Source organism: Gallus gallus, chromosome Z (assembly GCF_016699485.2).
Source record: "Gallus gallus isolate bGalGal1 chromosome Z, bGalGal1.mat.broiler.GRCg7b, whole genome shotgun sequence".
Classification (NCBI taxonomy): domain Eukaryota; kingdom Metazoa; phylum Chordata; class Aves; order Galliformes; family Phasianidae; genus Gallus; species Gallus gallus.
In genome coordinates this window covers 13,707,840-13,729,804 of record NC_052572.1, presented here as the reverse complement: position 1 = coordinate 13,729,804, position 21,965 = coordinate 13,707,840, and the positions used below count along the sequence as shown (strand labels likewise).

General features: G+C 38.8%; 1 protein-coding gene across 4 annotated transcripts in view; it reads left to right on the top strand.

Moving 5' to 3' along the window:
• Window positions 1-21,494, top strand: part of OXCT1 (3-oxoacid CoA-transferase 1) — an 86,585-nt gene extending 65,091 nt beyond the window's left edge. For all 4 annotated transcript variants that reach the window (NM_001006578.3, XM_040655522.2, XM_046905342.1 and 1 more), the window contains 4 exons: window positions 1,215-1,304; window positions 6,512-6,592; window positions 9,635-9,736; window positions 17,404-21,494. In NM_001006578.3, coding sequence (NP_001006578.2) covers window positions 1,215-1,304; window positions 6,512-6,592; window positions 9,635-9,736; window positions 17,404-17,439 — 309 coding nt within the window. In that variant the 3' untranslated portion in view covers window positions 17,440-21,494. The remainder of the gene's footprint in view (window positions 1-1,214; window positions 1,305-6,511; window positions 6,593-9,634; window positions 9,737-17,403) is intronic.
• Window positions 21,495-21,965: the final 471 nt, after the last annotated feature.

The window sequence follows — 21,965 nt, the reverse complement described above, 5'->3', positions numbered from 1 at the left end:
TGTATCATGAGCCATAGCTAGTAAGGTACTGAACCACATGTCTAATAAGTGGAAGCAAAGGAGAAAAACTTTACAGTAGGAAGTTTCCAAATTGTTTAATCATATACTTATAGGTTTCATATATAAAACAGCATACATCATATTTCTGTCCATGATTTATTTTAATGAGAGATAACAAGTACAAAATCGGAGGAAATACAAAGCATTTGGGACAAAAATAGTCTATTTTGCTCCCCAAATTCCTTTCCTTGTGCTTCTTCGAACCTTCACTGTCATACAGGTCCTCTCCCCAGCAACTCAGGAGTGACATGAGGTCATTGCATTCTGTTTTCTTGGGGTGTCTGGCATTTGTTGTCTAAAAATAACCGTCTTCCTTATACTAACAGAACATTGTACTTACGGATGTTCCACATCAGAAATTTGCCAAGCCTGAGCTGCTTACCTTCCAAGATCATATGTGTTCAGTTTAAGATGGTGGAAGCAGGCAGGGGTTGAATACCATAGCATTATAAAAAGCAGAATTATACATATCTGTACACCACAGTACAGCTGCTGTTATAACAGGTGCAATTTTGACACTCCTTAAAAGAAGAATGAGTCTCGGAGGCAAAATGCATTGCTTGGTCTGAGGGACTAACAGGAGTGAATAGTGATCCAAACTCATCTATTTGTCTGTGATCTGAAATGACATCCAAATACATCTGCAATGGAATAAAAGGAGTGGTTTGTGATGATATAGTGTTGCAAGCAATGTCCTTCTAAACTTCCAGGTAAAGAGCGTTATGATGTCCTTGATGCTAAATTTAAAAGCAAAGATTCCCTTTTGGGGCACTAATGATCTTTCTGTAATTGCGAAAAATAATGTTTTGTTTTAACAGCGATAGACCCCCCGGAACAAGATTCGTTGTTCTGAGTGTCAGGGCTCCCATGAAGTCACTGGCACTACTCAGGTATAAGTTACACCAGGACATTGCAGGTGATAGTGAGCCCTTGTTACACTTATTATTCTTCTGTTTGCATCACATGGAGACCCTGGAATGAGAAAAACAGTCATTTTTTTTTAATACAGTGTGGTGAGATAAAGTGGGTTTTCTGCACAGAAGAAAGCTGAATATCTCGTCCTGCCATTGCAGCCTATATATTGTTTTTGCTGTGTATTTTTTTTTTTCCTCTTTAGTACAAATGTTACATTTCTATTAAAATTTTCATTTCAGGGTAAAATGGTGAAGGGAATGGGAGGTGCCATGGACCTGGTATCTAGTGCCCAGACAAAAGTGGTTGTCACCATGGAGCACTCAGCCAAGGTAAGGCTCTGTCTTCTATGTGACTCACCCGTGCTAGGAAAAAAAAACACAAAACACACAAAAACTTTTTACATTAAATTCTGCCACTTCATGAGGATTTTACAGATTTGTTACTAGTTACAATTATACCTTCCTGGCCTCATGTAAGTGAATTGTTTACCATGGAAAAAATCAAAGATTAATTTGATGTTTAAAAGCTGCATACATTTTCTGTTGCTTTGTGCAAACTTAATGAGAGTAACAATTGGCAGAGCTACAGTAGATGCTGCCCTGAAGGTTTAACTCTTCACGTCAGAATAATCTGAGAAATGAGGATCCCCTTGGCTAAATATTTGTTGTGATGGGAAAATATTTACCTTTGAAGCTATCAGTCAAATTGGTACTGACAGCTTGATAAAACGGATCTTTCTGGCATGATACTGTGCAGTCTTGTTATACTGTTACATGATAGAGGTTAATCTAGAGACCTCTTTGTGGGGATAGGTTTGTAGATATAAACAGTCTTCCACAGAAGGTCATAGAAAGTTTGTCATTTGAAACTTAAAAAATTGTACAGTCTTAGCTATGAGAAAAGCTGTTTGAAGGACAGCATCTTTATTCTCAGGGGACTATATCAAATGCTTAAAACTCAACTTTTTATTTCATTTTTTTTGTTTGTTTCTGTTATTCATAATTTGTTGGCGTAGACACCAAAGCCTCCTGTAAATCAATGTGAGTCCAGAAGTTATTAGTTCTGTATGTTCAAGATTAATATCTCTGCCAGAATACATAGGGATAAGCATAAGGAATTTGCCTGGCAGCAAATATGAAAGATAAATATATTAACAGTTCTGGAGTTCTTTTAAATGTGATTTAAGGAATGAATCTTCACTTTCTATATTTTTCAACAGGTTGGGGTTTTGTTGTTTTTTTGTTTGGTTTTTATAGAAGCTGTGATTTCTAGTAGTGCATTTCTAAGTAACAAAACTGTGACTGACCCAGTAGTTCTTGTATGCATATGTGTAAATAAATAAACAAAAGTACAAAGCAAATTTGTCTGACTTGCATCCCTATCACAGCCTCACAACAACTAGGTGTCTGAGTATCCATTCACTTTGGCACATATTTCAGATGTTAATGTCATCTGAATAAATATTGTGAACTTCAAGTTACTGTGGAATTCAGCTAGGAAATGAAGTCCACACACAATAATTACTCATGCCCATTTATCTCTTAATAACACTATTACAAAACTATTACTGCATTTAAGTACAGTGTTTGGAAGTTTGTTGTTTTTTGTCAGTAGGAATACTGAAACTTGAAAAAGTTAGGAAAGCAGATTTGCCCTTATAGGTAGCCCAGTCATAGCTTTATTATTTTTTTTTTCTTGACAAGTGTATGTATAACTTGGTTTCTTGAGGTTCCTGGTGTGTACTTCTAGAAAGCCTGTTACAGGCTTAACAGGCTTCCATAACTTACTTTTGTAAGAATATACTGCAAAGTGAATCCAAGTATATGTTTCTTGGATTTATTCATATTTTAAAATGGAGGACTCTTTCATCCTAACTACACCCTTTTGGGGCTGCTTCTTGTTTGCCCAAAAGTGAAGAAGATGGAGTATAGAAGTTGAATAGTATAGAAGTGGAAAAAAAAAACAAAAAACAAACAAACAAACAAAAAAAAACAAAAAACCATCTATAGCTTCTGTTACATATTTTAGATGTTTTTTTTACTTCTTTTTTTTTTTAAGTGGGTGTTGGTGAGAAAATGTGGAAGAGTGATGCCCGAGCAATTACATGACCTATAATGTCGGTTCTGAAAGTCAGAAGCCTTAATTTGGGGTGACTTCTTACAGAACTGATTTATATTTATTTCTTTAGTATGAAGATTTTCTCACAAATTGCAATTTCAACCATACCTAAGCATTAGAGGAGTCCTCTTTCCTCTTCCCAAGAGTCAAGTTCTTTTGCTACTGAGCAAAAGAAATGTATGCCTGTACTGCTGGAATCTCTTATATCTGCAGGCTTTTTAGAATAGGGACATTGTTGTTGTCTTAGTCTTCAAATAAATAATAAGAAATCTATCATTAGGCACCAAAGCCTCCAGTAAATAAATGTGAATCAAGGTCTGATGGACTGAAGTACAGTGGAAAGCTACAAGATATATGTAACAATAAATAGTTATGGTAGTTCGTTTTGTTTGATCTGTCATCCTGTAAAGGATCTTTTAATCCTTTTCAAGTGTTGTTTTTTCTTTTTTTTTTGTATTTTGTAATATTTTTGTCTGATATATAATAGTGACAGCTTGCTAAACATTTTAATAGATTTGCTCAGAGTATATCCTGAGTATGCAGGTTGCAATTTTCAAACTTAGCAGTAGGCTGAATCCTTCCAGTGCAGACAAAATACAATTTACCCTAAATTACAAGGGTGAAACTGTCATCTGTCTTCACACTCAAAGAAACACCCAAAGAATTTACTCTGATATGCAATATATTAAAAATAACTATGAACATCCTTTGCCCCCAAGTATTTTAATTTTTGATAATTTAATTATTTACATTTTATGAAAGCTGAAAGATACAGAAGAAAAATGACAGGACTTTAAATGACTTACGTAGAAGAATTCAGAGTAAGAAATATCAGTGAGGCAGAGTAGCATAGAAATATGTGGGGTAATGAAGGTACAGATGCAGAATGGCTAGTCACTGCCTTTTTTTTTTTTTTTTTTTTTAAGGGATAACCAACAGAAACTACAGAAACTAGCAACCAGCAGGTTTGAAACAGGAAGTATTATTCACAGTCAGCTAATGAAATCGTGGATCTTTAGCAGAATGTTATAGGAGCTCAAAGCATTACAGCCATATGAAAGGGATTAAACTATTTTATGAGTTTGTCAGTGACAATTAAATAGCGTTGCCCAGAAACAGTCTCTAGCCTAGGAAGCCTAACCATCACAGCGTGTCACGAACCAGGAAGGGAATACCTGATGAAGGGTTGCTCAACTTTCCCTCTGTATGTTTAGGCCATCGTGAGACACTCGGATGATGGACTCAGTTTAATTCACTATGATAGCTCTTAGTGCATTTTTTGTGAAACTGATTTTTGGTTAACTGTAAAGACCAGAATATAGTGTTGTTATTAAATCTTTGAGCAGCCACTGTGCACCTGTGCTCAGTCTGGTAAATACTGCCTAGAAGATATAGAAGTCCTTACACCCATACTGTTATCGATGTATTTTGCAGAACAGCATAAGGTGATGGCTGCTCACTTTCAGGTGGTGCAATGACTTGTCTACACAACTAAAACAATATAATGGAAACTATTTTTAAGCATGTGCTTTGGTCATGTCTGAAACAAGGGGCACTAAATTTCCATCATTGTGAATAGTTTTTGTTTTGATAAGTTGTACAAAACTATGGCATTTTTTCCCCGTACAAGTGTCCAGAAAAAAATGCAACAGAATTTTTAGGGCTGCTCCAAAATTAATGCCTTCTATTTTATTATGTTGGCTCACAACATCAGAGATGGATGATGGCAGTAGAGATTGAATCTTCCCACCAATGTCCCATTCCATTTTGTTGCTGTGTGACAGATGACAGCAGAGGGGCAGTTTGACAAAATGGCATCTGACATGGAAATGTATATGCAAAGGTGTGTCACTGAATTCTGCCAAGCAGAAAAAATGGCACCCACTGACATTCATCAACACTTGCTGAATGTTTCTGGAGACCAAACAGTGGATGTGAGCACAGTGAGGCAGTGGATGACGTGTTTCAGCAGTGACATGAAAGACAAGCCATGTTCTGTATGGCCATACAGATTTTTACAAGTGTGGCATGCAGGCTCTTGTTCGTATCCAGTGAAAATGCATAGCTAATGATGGTGACTGTGATGAAAAGATGTGTTTTGTAGCTATTCTTTGTATCTGTTGTAGTTTCCATGAAAATAAATAGGAGGCATTACTTTCAGTGCAACCTACATATTTAAAGCAGAATGAAACAACCTAAGGTTTTGGATATCTACACCACAGTCTTTTCTTTCTTTATCTGAACAAATACTCTATAAATTCAGACATTAAAAATTCTTGCAATTGCACTTGGATTCCCATTCTGATAATGCCCTGATGGTTGAGTTCCAAAAGCCACTTTTCATGCTACCTGATAATACAGTAATGTCCATCTCAAGTGTTAAGAAGTTGGAATTTTTCACTTTTAAGGGTCACAAAAGCCACTCAAGCTGTCAGCTCTGCAAGTCTGTTTTGTTTTTACTCAGGAATGGAACTGAGATATGTTTATGTATTAAGCCTTAAGGCAAATTGATGATTGCAGATTTAAAAAGTGTTGCATTCACATGGTTAAATGAGACATGCAATCCTCTGAGAGTTTTGAAAAGCATAGCTGAAAATTGATAGAGGAAAAACAAAAAAAAAACCTCAGACCTAAACACCTAAGCCTTACACATCCAACTTTGTGTGAGAAGCTTTGCCTTTTCAGTAGGCGATAGTTTACCCAGTAACTAAAGTAGCTGCCATTTGATATCCTAGGAAGGGAAGTATCTTAAAGCAAATCCTGATATCTTTAGATACATAACTTTGTACTGTATTTGCAGGCTGGTTTGTACTGGTAAAAATAAAGGCAGTGTAGCTTCTCTTGTAGGACTTGAAGATGAGTCTAGTCTGATCCTAGACTGCTTTTGTGCTTTTCTGGAGTGACAGAAGAAAAGGAAATTGAATGTGGTTAAAGAAACTGGGTTTACTATTTTCAAAGCATGAGTATGCACTTGAACCATAGGGGTTTGAAATGCCTATGTATATGGCTGATCCTGCACTTATTATGTATTATAAATAAGACAGAGTAATGTCAATGCTCACAATGTCATTGTCTAACCTTTACATGTCATCAGTAAGGTCCTACGTGTGTCTTACCCTCACATTGCAGTAGAAGAGGAAATTATTGAACTTCTAAACTCAGGGGCCCGCTCATTGGTACACTGAGACCCTTATTAGTCATCTCGTTATAGCTGGGGCTTTAGTTGAAACTGTCCCAAATTGCCAGAGTTGTAATCTGCCATGAAAATGAATTCAAACAATGTTCTGAGTGCAGTGAATGTTTCAATAACACTGAATGCTTGCAGCTGTGATTTTCCTTTTTAATGTACGTACTTGAATTCAGAGAAGGTTGCACTGTTTTTTAAAATTAACGTTTGTTTGTGTACTGTTAAACACAGGGCAATGTCCATAAAATCTTGGAAAAATGCAATTTACCGCTTACTGGGAAGCAATGTGTAAACCGCATCATTACAGAGAAGGTAAAGTTATTTTCTTGAATTCTTTTCAATACTTTTCTCCTCTCAGTGACACTCAGTGAAAGCAGTAAAAGGCGTTGTAAAAATAAGGAATATATTCAGTATCTGTTGCTTGTGAAGGACAAAGATTCCTTTTGAGTTCAATTCCAGAGACCTGTTGTCTCCTATTTTCCTTTTAAATCTTTCACTGTTGACATCATGCATGCTGGATGATTATTGCAGTCACCATCAGAACGGAGATACTATCCATGAGAAATATGCAAAGAATACGTCTAGCTATTTTTCCCAAAATTTACCTGAAAATTTGCCTTGTGAGATGCAAATCCTGAAATGCACATTTTCCTCAAATATAGACGCAAAGCTACAGCTCTGTAGCATGTTCATGTCAAGCAATTGGCATCTTTCTTTGTGTATATTACAAACTTTGAGAGACACATAGCCTGTTCTGCTGCTATCTTTTGTTTTCACTTGATTGCATTTGTGAAGCAATTTACTGTCCAGTGCAAGTCCATGTGATATTGCCAGAGTTCAAAGTGCATTAGTGGATCTTTTCAGCAGAGGATAAGTGACTTAGGATTTTTGCTGTAACCATGCTCCTTTTATTATCGATGTGTACATTTTTAAGGGCTTTGAGCAGTCCCTCTGTGAGCCATCTGTCATGCTAAGTAGAATGATTTGAAAGTGCTGATGCAGAATTTGTTTCCTCTCAGTGGTACATTGCTACTGTCGTTTCAACTTTTCCTCTACAAACAAAGGAAAAAGAAACGAAAGTGTGGATGTTTTCCTGTAGTCTTCTACTGACTGGTCACATACAAATGTAAGGTACGAAAAAATGGCATTGAACAAGTGACAGAAAATAAAAAACGTGCAGAAAACTTCTGAGACTCACTGCTCTTCAGGTCTCGCTGTTTTAATAAAAGATGACACAAATGTACAGCACTATTTAGATTGTATTACAGACTGTTCTGACACTAGCTTCCTAGTGTCTGTTTTCCTTAAATTCCTCTTCTCTTTTAAGACTCAGAAGAACAATTTCAGTCCCATAGAACTCATGAAATCCTTCAGATTGGAAGAGACGTTAAAGACCATCTAGTTCCAACCCTCTTGCGACGAACAGGGATACTTTCCATTAGAACAAGCTGCACAAAGCCCCATCCAACTTTTCCTTGTACACTTCCAGGGAAGGGCCATCTACAACTTCTGTAGGCAACCTGCTCTAGTGCTTCAACAGCACTCATAACTGAGAATTTTGTCCTAATGTCTAATCTGAACCTACCTTTTTGTTAGTTTAATGACACTAAACCTTGTGCTATCACTCCACTCCCTGATAGCCCTTTCATGTAATGGAAGGCTGCTATAAGGTTCTTAGGTTTGGTGCTCCCACCTGCTGATCACCCTCATGGACCTCCAATGGACTCGCTCCAATCACCCCACGTCTTTCTTGTGCTGGGGGGCCCAAACCTAGATGCAGTACTGCAAGTGGGCCTCATGAGCCAGAGCAGAGGGTAACAATCATCTCCCTTGCCCTGCTGGCCAGACCTCTTTTGGTACAGCCAAAGATACAGCTGGTTTTCTGGGCAGCAAACGTGTACTGCAGGCTCATGCTGTTTTTCATCTACCAGAAGCCGTGAAGTCCATCTCCTTAGGGCAGCTGTCTATCCACTCATCACCCTGCCAATATTCATGTTTGAGATTGCCCGATCCCAGGTGCAGAACCTTGCACTTGGCCTTGTTAAATCTCATTAGGTTCACATGGGCCCACCTTGCATGCCTGTCAAGTTCCTCTGGGTGGCATTCCTTTCGTCCAGCATGTCAGCTGCACTACTTATCTTGGTGTCATCTGAAAACTTGCTAAGGGTGTGCTCAATCCCGCTGTCCATTCTACTAGAAATAGCAGTAAATAACTCCATTCCCATTAATGACCCCTAAGGAGCACCACACACCTCTGGTCTCTACCTACTCATCAAGTTGTTGACCACAACTCCTTGAAATTAACATTCCATCCAATTCCTTACCCACCAAGTGGCCCATCCGTCAAATCCATTTATCTCCAATCCAATTTAGAGACAAGAAAGTGTCAAATACTTCATACAAGTCCATGTAGATGACATTGGTTACTCTTCCCTTCTCTATAAATGCTGTAACCCTTCTGGAGGATGATGCCAGATTTGTCAGGCACTATTTGCCTTTTGTGGACCTTGAAGTCTGTCTCATGTGCCTAGTGGACAAGTTGAGCTTCAGTACACTTCTGAGATGAGCTTAAGATTCCACTTTCCTTCCAAGTTCAATCATCACTGGACTTTTGCTACTGGCTTTTTAAAATTTTATTTTATCTTAGGATAATGAATGCAGACTTAATGTTTTTTGTGGCAACTGACTTGCAACCTGTGTATTCATCTAGTGGGCACCACTGTAGTGCATGTTGTTCTACAGATGTTCTTACATGCTTGAGAGACTTTGAAGTGGAAAGCTTGTCTTAGGAACACATCAGGGAAAATGGTCCTTCAGCTGCATCACTTGAGGCTTTCTTTTAAAAATAGAACAAGAAACTTTCTCTTTCTTAGCAAGCTTCAAAAATAGTAAAATTTGTAGTATTTAATAGCTGTTGGAGAAACTGATCATCTGATAAGTTGATCAGCCACCCTTTATCTCTCTATGAACCTAAAAGCAAAACAAAAGAGTGATAAAGAGGATGGCTTTCCCTGTTTTCTTTCATGACTTCTTGGTGGATAATTGTCGTGTAGCAAAGAATGTCTCAGCCCTTTCCCTTGCATCTTGCAATCACAGCAGGAGGCACTGCCCTCATTTCACGCAGTGGAAAGGAGTTGCCCATTTTTTTCCACAAAATCAACACATCTTACCCTTCAGATTCTTTCAGGTGTGAATAAATCACTACTGGTCAGTCTGAAAAGTGAAACCAGTTGATAATGGCATCATTTGTTACTGAAGAAACCCATTTCAGCTAACTGATTTGTACAATATTGCTACTTGGATCTTCATTTTTTTAAAAATAAAAATTAATTGTATGCTACTTGAATCTGACAGGCTGTGTTTGATGTGGACAAGAAAAAGGGGCTCACCCTCGTGGAAATCTGGGAAGGACTGTCAGTGGATGATATCAAGAAAAGCACTGGCTGTGACTTCGCAGTAAGTAATTTTACAAGCAAATACAGTTGTTGCTTTTATATTGCCTTGTCATTAATCCATACAGCCACTGATTTTTTACCTTAACATTCTTTCTTAAATATTATTTAAAGTTAACACAAAACTGACTCATTAGTGGGAAGTACACTGGAAGATAACTGATGCTGTATGTGTGGACAATAATAAATGTAGTTTCTTCATGGACTTTTGTTCATATAATAAAGCTTTTTCTTCTGTACTGTAAAGCTGGGGGAGGTCAGCTTGCTTTTTTTTTTTTTTTTTTTTTTTTTTTTAAATGAGGACAGTGAATTTGACAGTATACACTGTGTCCTGTGAAGGTAATTGGGAGATATTTGGTAATAAAGGGTAGTACTCTTCCTCTTTGCAGAGTTTTCAGGTCTAGAGCACGATTGTAAGATTGCAGAACAGCTATTATGTGAAAGAGTTGGTTATTAAGGCTTTGAATATGGTCTTAGTAGCGAGAAGAATGTTCTGAGCAAGGAGCATGTAGAACTTAATTCATTCCCTCGTTTCCATAACAGAGCATTTTTAACACCCAAATATGATAGCATATGTTTTTCTTGTAGAGTTTTAAATAATTGAAAGAGCTTTTCATTTCTGAGAAAATATTCATTTATCTGGAAAAAAAGAGTCTGTTAAATAGGAGTGACGTGCAACTGTAGAGTGCAGGAAATTGCTACAAAATCGCTTTACTCCATTATTCATTTTTTATGTAACGTTTTATGTTAATCTTTATTATTTCTTAATTTACGGTAGAAACAAGCCTCCCTACTTCGCAATTCTATATGCAAAAGAGGTTATTCTTCTTCCTGTGATGTAGGGGACAAAAATAAATTCTTTAAAACTTCAGTAATCAGAGAGCTTCTTTTTCTTTGTTGGATGAGACTCTTAAACAGCTAGTATTCAAAAACTAAAACATAGAAATGACCTTATGGTTTTGGGTCTGTGGTAATCAGCCACTTTTTGTTGTTGTTGTTATTCTGTTGTATTTAATTTGAGGATTAACTTTAGGTTGAATTTGAAGGGTACTGTGTTTAGTAACCATATACATAGAATTAAACTGTAGAGAATGACTTTGCTGTAAGAAGACACCAGTTCTTACATGTCCTGAACCTGTTTTTTGGAAGGAGTTGGTTTCTTTTTGATTCAGAGGATCTAAATATATATGTATGTGTGTATATGGGAGTTGGTATTACCTGAAGTAATTTTCAGCCTGTGCTGGAGGCAACTGAAGCAGAAGGAACCAAAGTATTTAGAGAAAGAAATGAATAGCTCAGAATGATCGGCTAGCAGACAGAGCTTTGCAGCAGCATGGTGGGTATGATATAGCAAGACTATTAGGACTATTAAAAAAGAATTAGCACCACCTCACTATACCACTAGAACTTCCCTGTAAATGTTACAAAGAAATGGTATAAATTTTGAATTTTAACGATAGCCTGAAGTTAGCAATTGATGAGCAGTGTAGTGCTGTCTTTGCTCCTGGAATCTGTCTCACCAGGCTCTAGAGGGGTCACTTCACAGCCACCCATTCCCTGTTTCATGAAGATGAACTCCAGTGCAGTCTGCTTTGTACAGCTTCCTTGGTCATGCATGAAATCGTGAGCTGTGCTAAAGGAGAGCTATGGGCATGAAAAATGTAGATGCTTCTTGGTTTGTATACTTTTCTATGTTTATCTGAAAGCAAGCAGCTACCATAAATGCTTGCAAAGCATGTACTATGCTGACCTCCGCCAGAATATGTGCATGGGTCAGCATTACCTACTGGATGATAGTTCCTTAAAAATGCCTGAAATTTGTATAGCTCTGCAAACAGAAGGAGTGAACCAGAATGATTTGTTAACTAATGCAGCAGCATGGAGGAGCACTAGCTCTTCCTTTGTCCTATTTTTTCTTCTTTTTTTTTTTCCTTTTTCTCCTAAAGGATGTTTCCAGGTCACAGTGACCCTGTCCTCCTGTCATTGAAATCCTCACCAAAACTGCTATAGTATTGGCATCGGTGGCAGCAAGACTAGGTCACAATTGCATGATGTGAGACACTTCTCATATAGTGAACAGGTGAAGCTCCCTTGCTTAATTTTGAAGTTGAGAAAATAGAAACTTGAGCACTCTGGTAGACAGTTGTTCAGAAAATACATCCTTAGTCCTTTTTTCCACATTTCAAGACTTTGCCTCAGGCTCCCTTGCAAGAGTAACAGTTGTGCTTGTGATTATTTATGTTCTCTGAATGAGACATCTTGTTCTCATTTAGACTGGGGACAGAAACTTCACTGATACTGTATTGCTGCAGTAAAAGCAGAGATTTTTTGCTTCATATGTTTTGCTAGTTTGAAACAGAACTAAGGGGTGAAAAATACGGAGCTGATCCTTTCCTGACAGCTTTTCTCTGTGGATGCAGAGAGTGATCTAAACTAAAATAAGCATTTACCTATGTTCATTACATAGATAACTATGGGATTGACTAAGGGATGACTATGCCTTCATATATAACTACATCTCCCTGTGCAGGCTACTTCTGTTTGGAGAGCTTTGTAGTCCTTGTGGCTTTTTGAGACACATTTTGCTGTATGTTCCCAATTTAAGAAAGAAAGGATTTAGAGTCAAGAGTCTTAATTGTAGACTGTTATAAAAAATTCACCCTCAATTCTACTGAGCTATGAAAGCAGCACATTGGCTTATCTTTTGTATTTAAATGAGATTTGTTGCCCCCTAGCAAATAGACTGCCTTGACAGATAAACATTTTTGACTTGTACTTGTTTATACCTTTGGTGAGACCATGAGAGCAGTGACTGAGAAAGCATAGTTTGCAGATGTATTTCATTATAAAAATCATTAGAGTCAATCTTTACAAAAAAATATTTATTTATTTATTGTAATAATGAGTGCTCAGTTTTACAGAAAGTTCTTAAAAGGTAATATCTTGCTTTTTTACTCCTGATAAGAGCATTGGAAATTATTAGGACTCAGCACCATTCAGAACCAGGCCTTGAAAGATTTGTTTGCTATAGATAAACATAATGAAATAAGCATGGACATGTTTGTGTGTTGAAATTCTGTAAGTCAGCAAGCTTGAGTTGTTGGGAATACCTGTGGCCTCAGCTAGAGTCTTCCTCTTACCAGTCTGGGGCATACCAGACCACAAAGGCAAACTGCTCCCCATACACCTGCCTGTTCAACATCAACAAAGCATGTTGAAACATCCAAGATGAGCTGTAATTCCTGTAAGTGAAATAATACTAAGAGTGTGCTGCTTAGGATGTATTGTAAGAAAGTAATAAACATGCATCTCTGTGCTGTAAAATAGCCATTGTTAAGCACATTCAGCCTATATCAAATGCTGTGCTGATAGCACAGTCTGCTGCCAGATTGGCTGACTCTGCTGGGATTTAAAGCAGCATGCTCAGGGGGCTTTCTGCAGTTGAAACTTGATTATTCCTTGTTTTCCAAGCCCGAACCATTCCTTTCTTATGTTAGCAATTTTTTTTTTTTTTTCTTTTTTGCTTATTTAACCAGATTTATTTAAGGCAAACAATTCTATTTGCATCCAGTTCCTAGTGGTGCATTGTCTCTCACTACCTCTGTTATGTTCAGCAGACACTGTGGCACTTCAGCTCTCCTGGGGATCAGACCTTTTCAGAGGTGAATAGTGGTGTGCATAAATGACAGCTGTTAGCATCAAATTTGCAGACAGTACATTTAATGTAATATGCTCATTGAGATGTAAAACACTAGAGGTTTTGATGGTACCAAACCCTATGACAGGAGAAAAACGATAACATACTCCAGTAATTGCCTTTTGTCGTTGCAGTATACAAGTTTTAATGGTACCATCTTCATCTTCTAGCAGTGGTGCTTTCCTCAATGTCACTCTTCTTAGACAAGGCCCAAACTGAGTGAGGCACATACCCACTTTGAGTTGGAAATGTTGAAACATTTCTGGAACTAGTTCAGGAATGTTTATGCACTCAGGGAATTTTTCCAGCTCCTCTACACTTGTAGCTGCTACATCTGTTTATTATCCTAGTTCACAGAGAACTTTAAAAAATCAATAAACAGTTTCCATCCACAGAAAATATTTCATTAGCATTTGATATAGTAAACACATTCTTCATGAACTAAGCTTTTCTTGATGACTATTCTCATAACATTGTAAGTGATGACATTTTGTGGCTGGAGGAAGGATAACTTGGAAATTGAATTGGTACTGGAAATACAGCCTTTCTGTGCTTGGAAAAAGCCTCTGTATATCATTCTTTAGTAAGTTGGCTTGTTCAGTACTGTTAAATGAAAAAGATGGAGTAAGGAGGCAGAAGGAGTACAGCATATTGTGTTTCAGTGGGACAAACTAACCAACTAGAGGCCCACTACCTGTGGAACCATCTGTCACCCTAAACAAATAAGATCACATGAATTGATTTTGATCTCATCCTGGGGCACCTGTATAAATAAGGCTGGAAACAGGATGTATTTAATGAGTCCTGGATCGTCTGTGTAGAGGTTTTCCTCAGGGGGTAGTGCAGACCTGCAGTCATGTTAAACAGTGAAGTCCAAAGTCTGCTTTGTATAGCTTCCATTTACACCTTCTTTCTTCATCCACTTTCCTATTTAAGCTTACTGTGTTTTATTTATTTTTGATTCGCTGTAGATATTATAATACAAGTAATTGATTTTGCAACTGCATAGAATTACAACAATAGCATCGTACAATCATAGAATCATTTGAGTTGGAAGGGACCATTAAAAGACATTCAGTCCAGCTCCACTTCAATAAACAGGGAGATCTGCAGCCAGATCATATTGCTCAGAGCCTGGGCCATCCTGGCCTTGGATATGTCCAGGGACAGGGCATAACCACATTACTGGGCAACCTGTTCCAGTGCCTCACCACCCTCATTGTAGAACACATTTTCCTCGTATCCAGTGTAGATCTCCCCTCTTTCAGTTTGAAACCTTATCCCCTTGTGCTGTCACCACAGATTCTGTGAAAGAGTCTGTCTCCTTCCTTCTTACATTGCCCCTTTAGATACAGACAGGCTGCTATCAGGTCTCCCTGGAGCCTTCTCTTCTCCAGGCTGAACAGCCCTAACTCATTCAGCCTGTTCTCACATTGAAAGTGTTCCTTTCATTGGCCCTCTTCTGGATGCACTCCAACAGCTTCACAACTCTCCTGTGCTGAGGACTTCACATCTGGATGCAGTACTCCAGGTGAGGTCTCACCAGCACAGAGTAGAGGGTCAGAATCACCTCCCCTGACCTGCTGACCACACTTCTTTTGATGCAGCCCAGGATATGGTTGGCTTTCTGGGCTGGGAGGACACATTGCTTACTCATGTCCAACTTGCTATCCACCACCACCTCCAGATCTTTTTCACCAGGGCAGTGCTTCACCCATTCATCTCCCAGTTTATACTGATAACTGGGGTTGCCACAACTCAGGTGCAAGACAGAATCACAGAATGGCAGGGCTTGGAAGGGACCTCAAGAGGGCAAGTCCAAACCCCCAGCTAAAGCAGATATCCTACAATAGATCGCACAGATAAGAGTCCAGATGGGTCTTGAATATTTCCAAAGAAGGAGACTCCACAACCTTTCTGGGCAACCTGTTCCAGTGCTCTACCATCCTTACCATAAAGTTCTTCCAGATGTTAGCACAAACTTCCTGTGTTTAAGTTTTAGGCCATTACTCCTTGTTCTATCGTTGCACACAACCAAGAGGAGCCTGGCCTCATCTATTTGTCTCCCACCTCTCTTTAGATATTTATAAACATTTATCAGATCCCCCCCTGAGTTTTCTCTTCACCAGACTGAACAGACCCAGGTTACTCAGCCTTTCCTCACACAGGAGATGTTCCAGGCCCTTAATCATCCTTGTGGCCCTCCACTGGATTCCTAGGAGATCCCTGTCTTTTTTTAACTGGACAGCCCAGAACTGGACACAAGACTCTGCACTTGGATTTGTTGAACTTCACAAGGTTCACCTGGGTCCACTGCTCAGCATATCTAGGTCTCCCTGTATGGCATCCCATCCCTTGGGTGTGTCTGCTGCACTATATAGCTCAGTGTCATCCACAGACTTGCTGAGGATGCACTTCACCCTGCTGTCAGTGTCACTGATGAAGGTGTTAAAGAGCACTGATTCCAATAGTGACTGCTGAGGGACACCACTTGTCACTGATCTCTACCAGGATATTGAGACATCAGCCACCACTCTCTGGGTACAATCTTGTAACCAGTTCCTCATCTGTCATACAGTCCACCCATTAAATCCACATCTTTCCAGTTTGGAGAGCAGGATGTTATGGGAGTCCATGTCAGAGGCCTTACTAAAGTCCAGACAGATAACATCCGTGGCTCTTCCCTTGTCCATTGATGCAGTTATGCCCTTATTAAAAGTGACAAGGTTGATCAGTCAGGACTTGCCCTTGGTGAAGACATGATGGTTATCCTGTATCACCTCCCTCTTTTTCAAGTACCTTAGCATAGCTTTCAGAAGGATCTGCTCCATGATCCTCCATGCACTGAGATGAGGCTGAAAGGTCTGTAGTACTCTGAGTCCTCCTTCCTACTCTTTTTAAAAATGCATGTCGAGTGGCCTTTTTTCCAGTCACCAGGGACTTCACCTGACCACTATGACTTTTCAGGTACCATTGAGAGTGGCTTGGTGACCACGTCAGCCAATTCTCCCAGGACTCTCAGGTGTATCTCATCAGGACCATAGACTTATGGACATTCAAGTTCCTCAGGTGGTCATGAGCCTGATCTTCCTTACACTGGGGGGGGGGGGGGGGGGGGAGCATCACTCTCCCAGTTCCCACTTTTTGAACCACTGAATGGAAGAAGGCAACTTTAAAGCAGAAAAAAATAAAATTAGTAAGCATATACATTTGATTGTATATTGCCTGATAATATGCATGTTCCACAACTTGTTTAACTGCTTCTTAGCAGACCTATCATTGATAGGCAGTGTCCTCTCTCTAAGTGTATTGGGATGAAAACCACAATGATCTTGGCTACTGAGTAAAAAAGGGAAATTATTATTGTAGGATTCCTTGGTTAACACTTCTGTGATAATTCAGTTATGTATTGGATATCACCTATTTTGTTGCCCCCGCATTATTCAGTGTATTGGTAACTGAATGCAAGTGGATTAGGAGATTATAGTTGAAACAATTGTTCCTCTCAAGCTACCTGTCTGATTGCTATTCATGGCAAGCATTGTAGAAAAACTATAACAAGTTATGGGCCAATATGTTACCTATTTTTTGAGATGTTGGTACACCATCTTGTGCATTGTGTAATTGAGTAACTGCTTTACTTGACTTGAGCTGTACCTTCTTGGAAGTCCTACAAGAAGGCCACACAGTAAGCAGGGTCAAGTACAGGTTCATCTGTCCAGATTTAATTCACTTGCATTCTTAAATTAGGAAGCCAACTCAAAATAAATAAAGGCTGGATACTAGCACCATGGGTGTCCCATATTTATGCATCAGAAAGTTTAGTGGTGAGAGTGTTGATCTCTTAAATACCTCAAGTAAATGGGTTTAAGTCTCTATTCTTCAGTAGCATATAGTTAGAGACCAAAGTGAACTATGGGTTGTACTGCTATATCTGTATGCCAACTGTTCTGTTTTGTTTCTCTCCTTTCTAGGTTTCACCAAAACTGATACCAATGAGACAGATTTAAACCTGCAGTGGAGTCTGGGCTTGACTTGCCAGAAGGCTTGTTTCGAAATGGAAGCTCAGTGAAGAGGAATCAATGACTGTTTTGCAGTTTTACTGTTTTTCTTTTCTTTCTTTTTTTTTCTTTTATTTAAGGGCTTTGTAGGTAGTTTCCAGATGGTTAAGCTCAGGCTAGGACTATCAGCCTAAATGGAATTTTTCTTTCATAGCATTACCAATTTTAATGGAATCGTGAATATATTCCCAAAATTTCAAATGTTATACTGAAATGTTAGTGAACATTGTCAGAAAAAAACGCCTTGTAGTCTCACTGCCAAATAGTACATTTTTTACAGAGATTCACAAAATTACTGGGCAATCTTAAAATTGCCTCTGCTTTTGCTGAAATCATTAAACTTACAGATCACCCCATTGTTCTGTAACTACAATACTTAGTATGTTCCTTCTCTTCTAAAGGTGTGGGTTTTCTTGTGGAGTGGTGTATAGCAAATGCATGCAGCTAAAGAGAGACATCAGTAATGTGGACTTCTCTTTTCCTGAACCTTTGAATAAGTCTTTGACAAAACTTTTTGTATTAATGGAAACATTTGGGTCCTTAGCCCTGAATGTATCTGCTGTTTCCACTGTGTCTGTCTGTTGTCATTAAGATACTTGCACCTCCCAGAGTCCAACTCTGACCCTTCTATTTAAACTGTACAAGCTAGAATGGGGATAGTTTGCAGGAGGAAGATAAAATGTCTCTGTCCCCCTGCAGACAATTGATTAGCTGTACAGCTATTCCATATGAACCCACTCTTCCTCTGCTGTTAGAATCCTTCTTCCAACCTCCATTCAAAGACAAATGAAGACTGTTTCTGGAGTGAGGTTTGTTCTTCTAGTGTTACACAGAGAAGCAGGGGACAAGAATGTTGTGGACATTTGGGAGTTTTCTTCAAAAGGGAATACAGTTGATTAAAAGCAAAGCAATAATGAGACAATCGTTTTTGCAAATGATTAACGTAGTTATGACTGCACTAGGTCTCACCCCTTGTTAGCACAATGGATCTTCATTATACAGAGCATGAATTGACTGGAAATATACATACTAAAATACAGTGTTATTTCCAGGAAGAATGGTTTCTGTCATTCATCTAAGTAGGAACACTGAGGCCCTTCAGTGAAAATAATTCCTGATGTATGTTTTATGTTAGAATGGGAACAGATTAAGTTACTAAAAATATGTAAACGATACATGCACAAAGAAATTTGCCTTTCATACATGTGATGAGCAGTGTTGGGATATGATCATAGAGTCATAGAAAGGTTTGGGTTGGAAGGGACCTTTAAGATCATCTCGTTCCAACCCCCTGCTATAAGCAGGGACACCTCCCTCTAGACCAGGTTGCTCACAGCCCCATCCAGCCTGGCCTTGAATGCTACCAGGGAGGGGGCATCCACAGCCTCACTGGGCAACCTGTTCCAGTGTCTCCCCACCCTCACAGTAAAGGATTTATTCCTGATATCTAGTCTAAATCTACCCTCTTCTAGTTTAAAGCCACTTTCCGTTGTCCTTTCGCTACATGTCCTTATAAAAAGTTCCTCCCCAGTTTTCCTGTAGGCCCCCTTCAGGTATTGGAAGACCACTATAAGGTCCCCCTGAAGCCTTCTTTTCTCCAGGCTGAAAAGCCCCTGCTCTCTCATCCTGTCCTTGTAGGGAAGGTTCTCCAGTCCTCTGATCATCTGATCATGATGTACAAGGGAATTCTGATACTGTGTGGACAAGGCTTTCAGTGCATATGTGGAAGGCATATAGTACATTTCTAGGGAATAATTTCTAGGATATGAAATTCCTGCAATATCTAGCTCCAGTACTAGCCTTTGGACTGTACTAGTAACCTTGCATTGGAAAAATGTGCTGCACTTCTCCATTCTAAAATGAGAAAAATTATTTTTCCATGGGATAGTTATAAAATTAGACTTGACCCATACCTGGGTTTTATAGCAGTTAAACTGCTTTGATTTAAGAGATTACTTTTGTTTAGTTGTATTTACCCTAAACAGTTCTTTGATAATCTCTTGTTAATACCGGAATATGCTCTTGTTCTTGTTATTCAAAAGAATAAACAAAATACCTTTGTTAGCACCTTTATGCTAAGACAAAAATAATCCCATAATAACTAAGCTGTATGACTTGATCTAATGTGTACTAGTGGGTGGTAGGCCATTGAATAGGTTGAATGCGTTGGCAAGGCCATAATGCTGAGCCCATGAAAAGAAATGTCTTGTACATAGACTAGGTATGTTCTAATGTTCCACAGTTTACAAGTGATTTCTTTAATAGCTAATTTGTATGCAAGACATGACACTGCATTGATCAAAGTGTTCTAGAATACCTTAATCCAGGATTAGCACGCATTTTTACCTAGCTTCAATTTTCATATTTTCTCTATTTATTCTCTGTCATTCCCTTGTTTCAGTCAAGTAATTTTCTTAAAGTTTGGCCATTTCTACTTCTGTGGAACAATCTAAGATGCAGGCAGAATTTCTGTTCACAGATATTTTGCAGATTAAGTCTCTGTGTAACAAAGGGTGATTTTCAGCTCTATGAAACAAGTTTAGTTTCTGATAGAGCAGCATAGAGACCTCTATCACACTCCAGAAAGTCATGTCAGTGACAATTCTGACCCTTGTGGTGCAGTACACAGCAAAAGGTGCCTAGCATTGCCTTCAGGCCCACGGGTTGGGTGGATGTGATCTCTGAAGGTTTCTTTTTCATTGCCATTTAAAGCTTTCATGGGGAGCACCCTGAATGGATGCTGTTTTTGAAGGGTATATAAAAACTGTGTACAGGAGAGGGGAGTTAATAGTTTACCCAGAAAAAAGTGTTTAAATAGTGGGAGGCGTCTTAAAGAAATCCAGAAAATAAATGTTGATCTGTTGCAATTGTCTCTGTTACACTAGTCATAGAACTGATTAGGTAATTACAGCGTATAATTATAGAATATATAGTGTATGGAAGAAACGTCCGAGGGTGGCATCAGGTTTATGCTGCTTCTTCCATAGAACTATGCTTTGCTGGCATACGCACAGAAGCCATTATTGTCTTTAATATATGGCTTATAAAAAGTCTATTGATTGATAATGTCTGGGACTTCAGGACGTTGGTTTCTGGCTCAAAGAATTAGGAGCCAACGACTGCACTTCAGCTTTTCCAGTTCTCCACGTATTGCCTTGAGAATTGTCATCTGTGCTCTTCTTTGCCTTGTTTCCTGGAAAAGGGGATGTCTTTCTGCCTCCCTTACAGGAAGAATAACTAGCTAAGATCTGTGAAACACGTTATGTTTTCAGCTTGGAGGCCACCCTTGATGAGCAGTGTGGAAGAGAGATTGAAGACTTTTTTACTTGACAAATATTTGATTTCTTATTTGTATCGGCGTAATGCAAAAGAACAAAGATGGATATGGTACTGAAGGCTGGGGAAGCGAGGAGAATGGGTGCTCTCAGAATACACCAGTGGTGGAAATAGCTGCATGTCACACTTGCACTTTTGAGGATATGGTATTGTGGTAGAACACTGGTATTATGAAAATGTCTTGCATTTGCACAAGCTAATTACAACAAGCTGTGACTCCAGTTTTTTTAGCTGAGATCTGTAAAGCAGGATTAGAAATTAAAGCACTCTAAAGTGATTTAATTCTCTGTGGACCCAAGCGTGGCTCATAGCTATACTCTTGAGCAGTGGTTGTGATGGTTGGTATTAGACAGATGGCAGATTCTTATTTCTCTTCCACGGCTGTAAGAGAGCTGATATGCATGAATGTTTATTGAGGCATCACTGAGGTTATCTGTGCTTCACAGCATTCTCAAGACAAGGACAGATGATGCTTTTTGTTCCGAAGAAGACGGTGATTCTATTGTTACCTATGTTAGACCGTGTTTCATATTTTATTGACTTTATCCCTGGAAAAGCAAAAAATGAATGATGTAAAATGTAATTTTACTGTAAGCTCTGCAAACTATACATCAAAGTCCTTCTATGTATTTGCAAAACAATCAATAAAATAAAGATTAAAAATCCCAGGTTGCATCTGTCATTACTGTTTTTTCACGGTGTTCTGTTCTGCCATTATGAGCATTAAAAGATTAGCTTGTGTTCATACCAGCACGTCATACCTGAGCACACATAAAAAACACTCAGCTTCTTGGCTGGAGGTGGAGGGATCTGATAAATAGAAATCATAAAGTTTGAAACTCAGCCAATGGCTGTGTGCTTCACGTTCCCTCCTCCCGTCAGTTTCTATGTTGGGTCAATCTCAAACATAATTATCACATTCATTTGTGTAATGACTTGTTTTTCAATCAAGTCAAATAATGGACTGCATATATAGTCCTTAGAGAAGTGCTTTTTACCTTTTGATTGAAGCTGCCACAGAAAAGATGGCATTTGAGATGTTTATTATTGACGTTAGTGTGTGGCTGCGCTCTGAAAATAGTACTGGGTGACAAATGAAAGCAAATTCCATTAACCACCTGGCGAATGATAAATTGGAT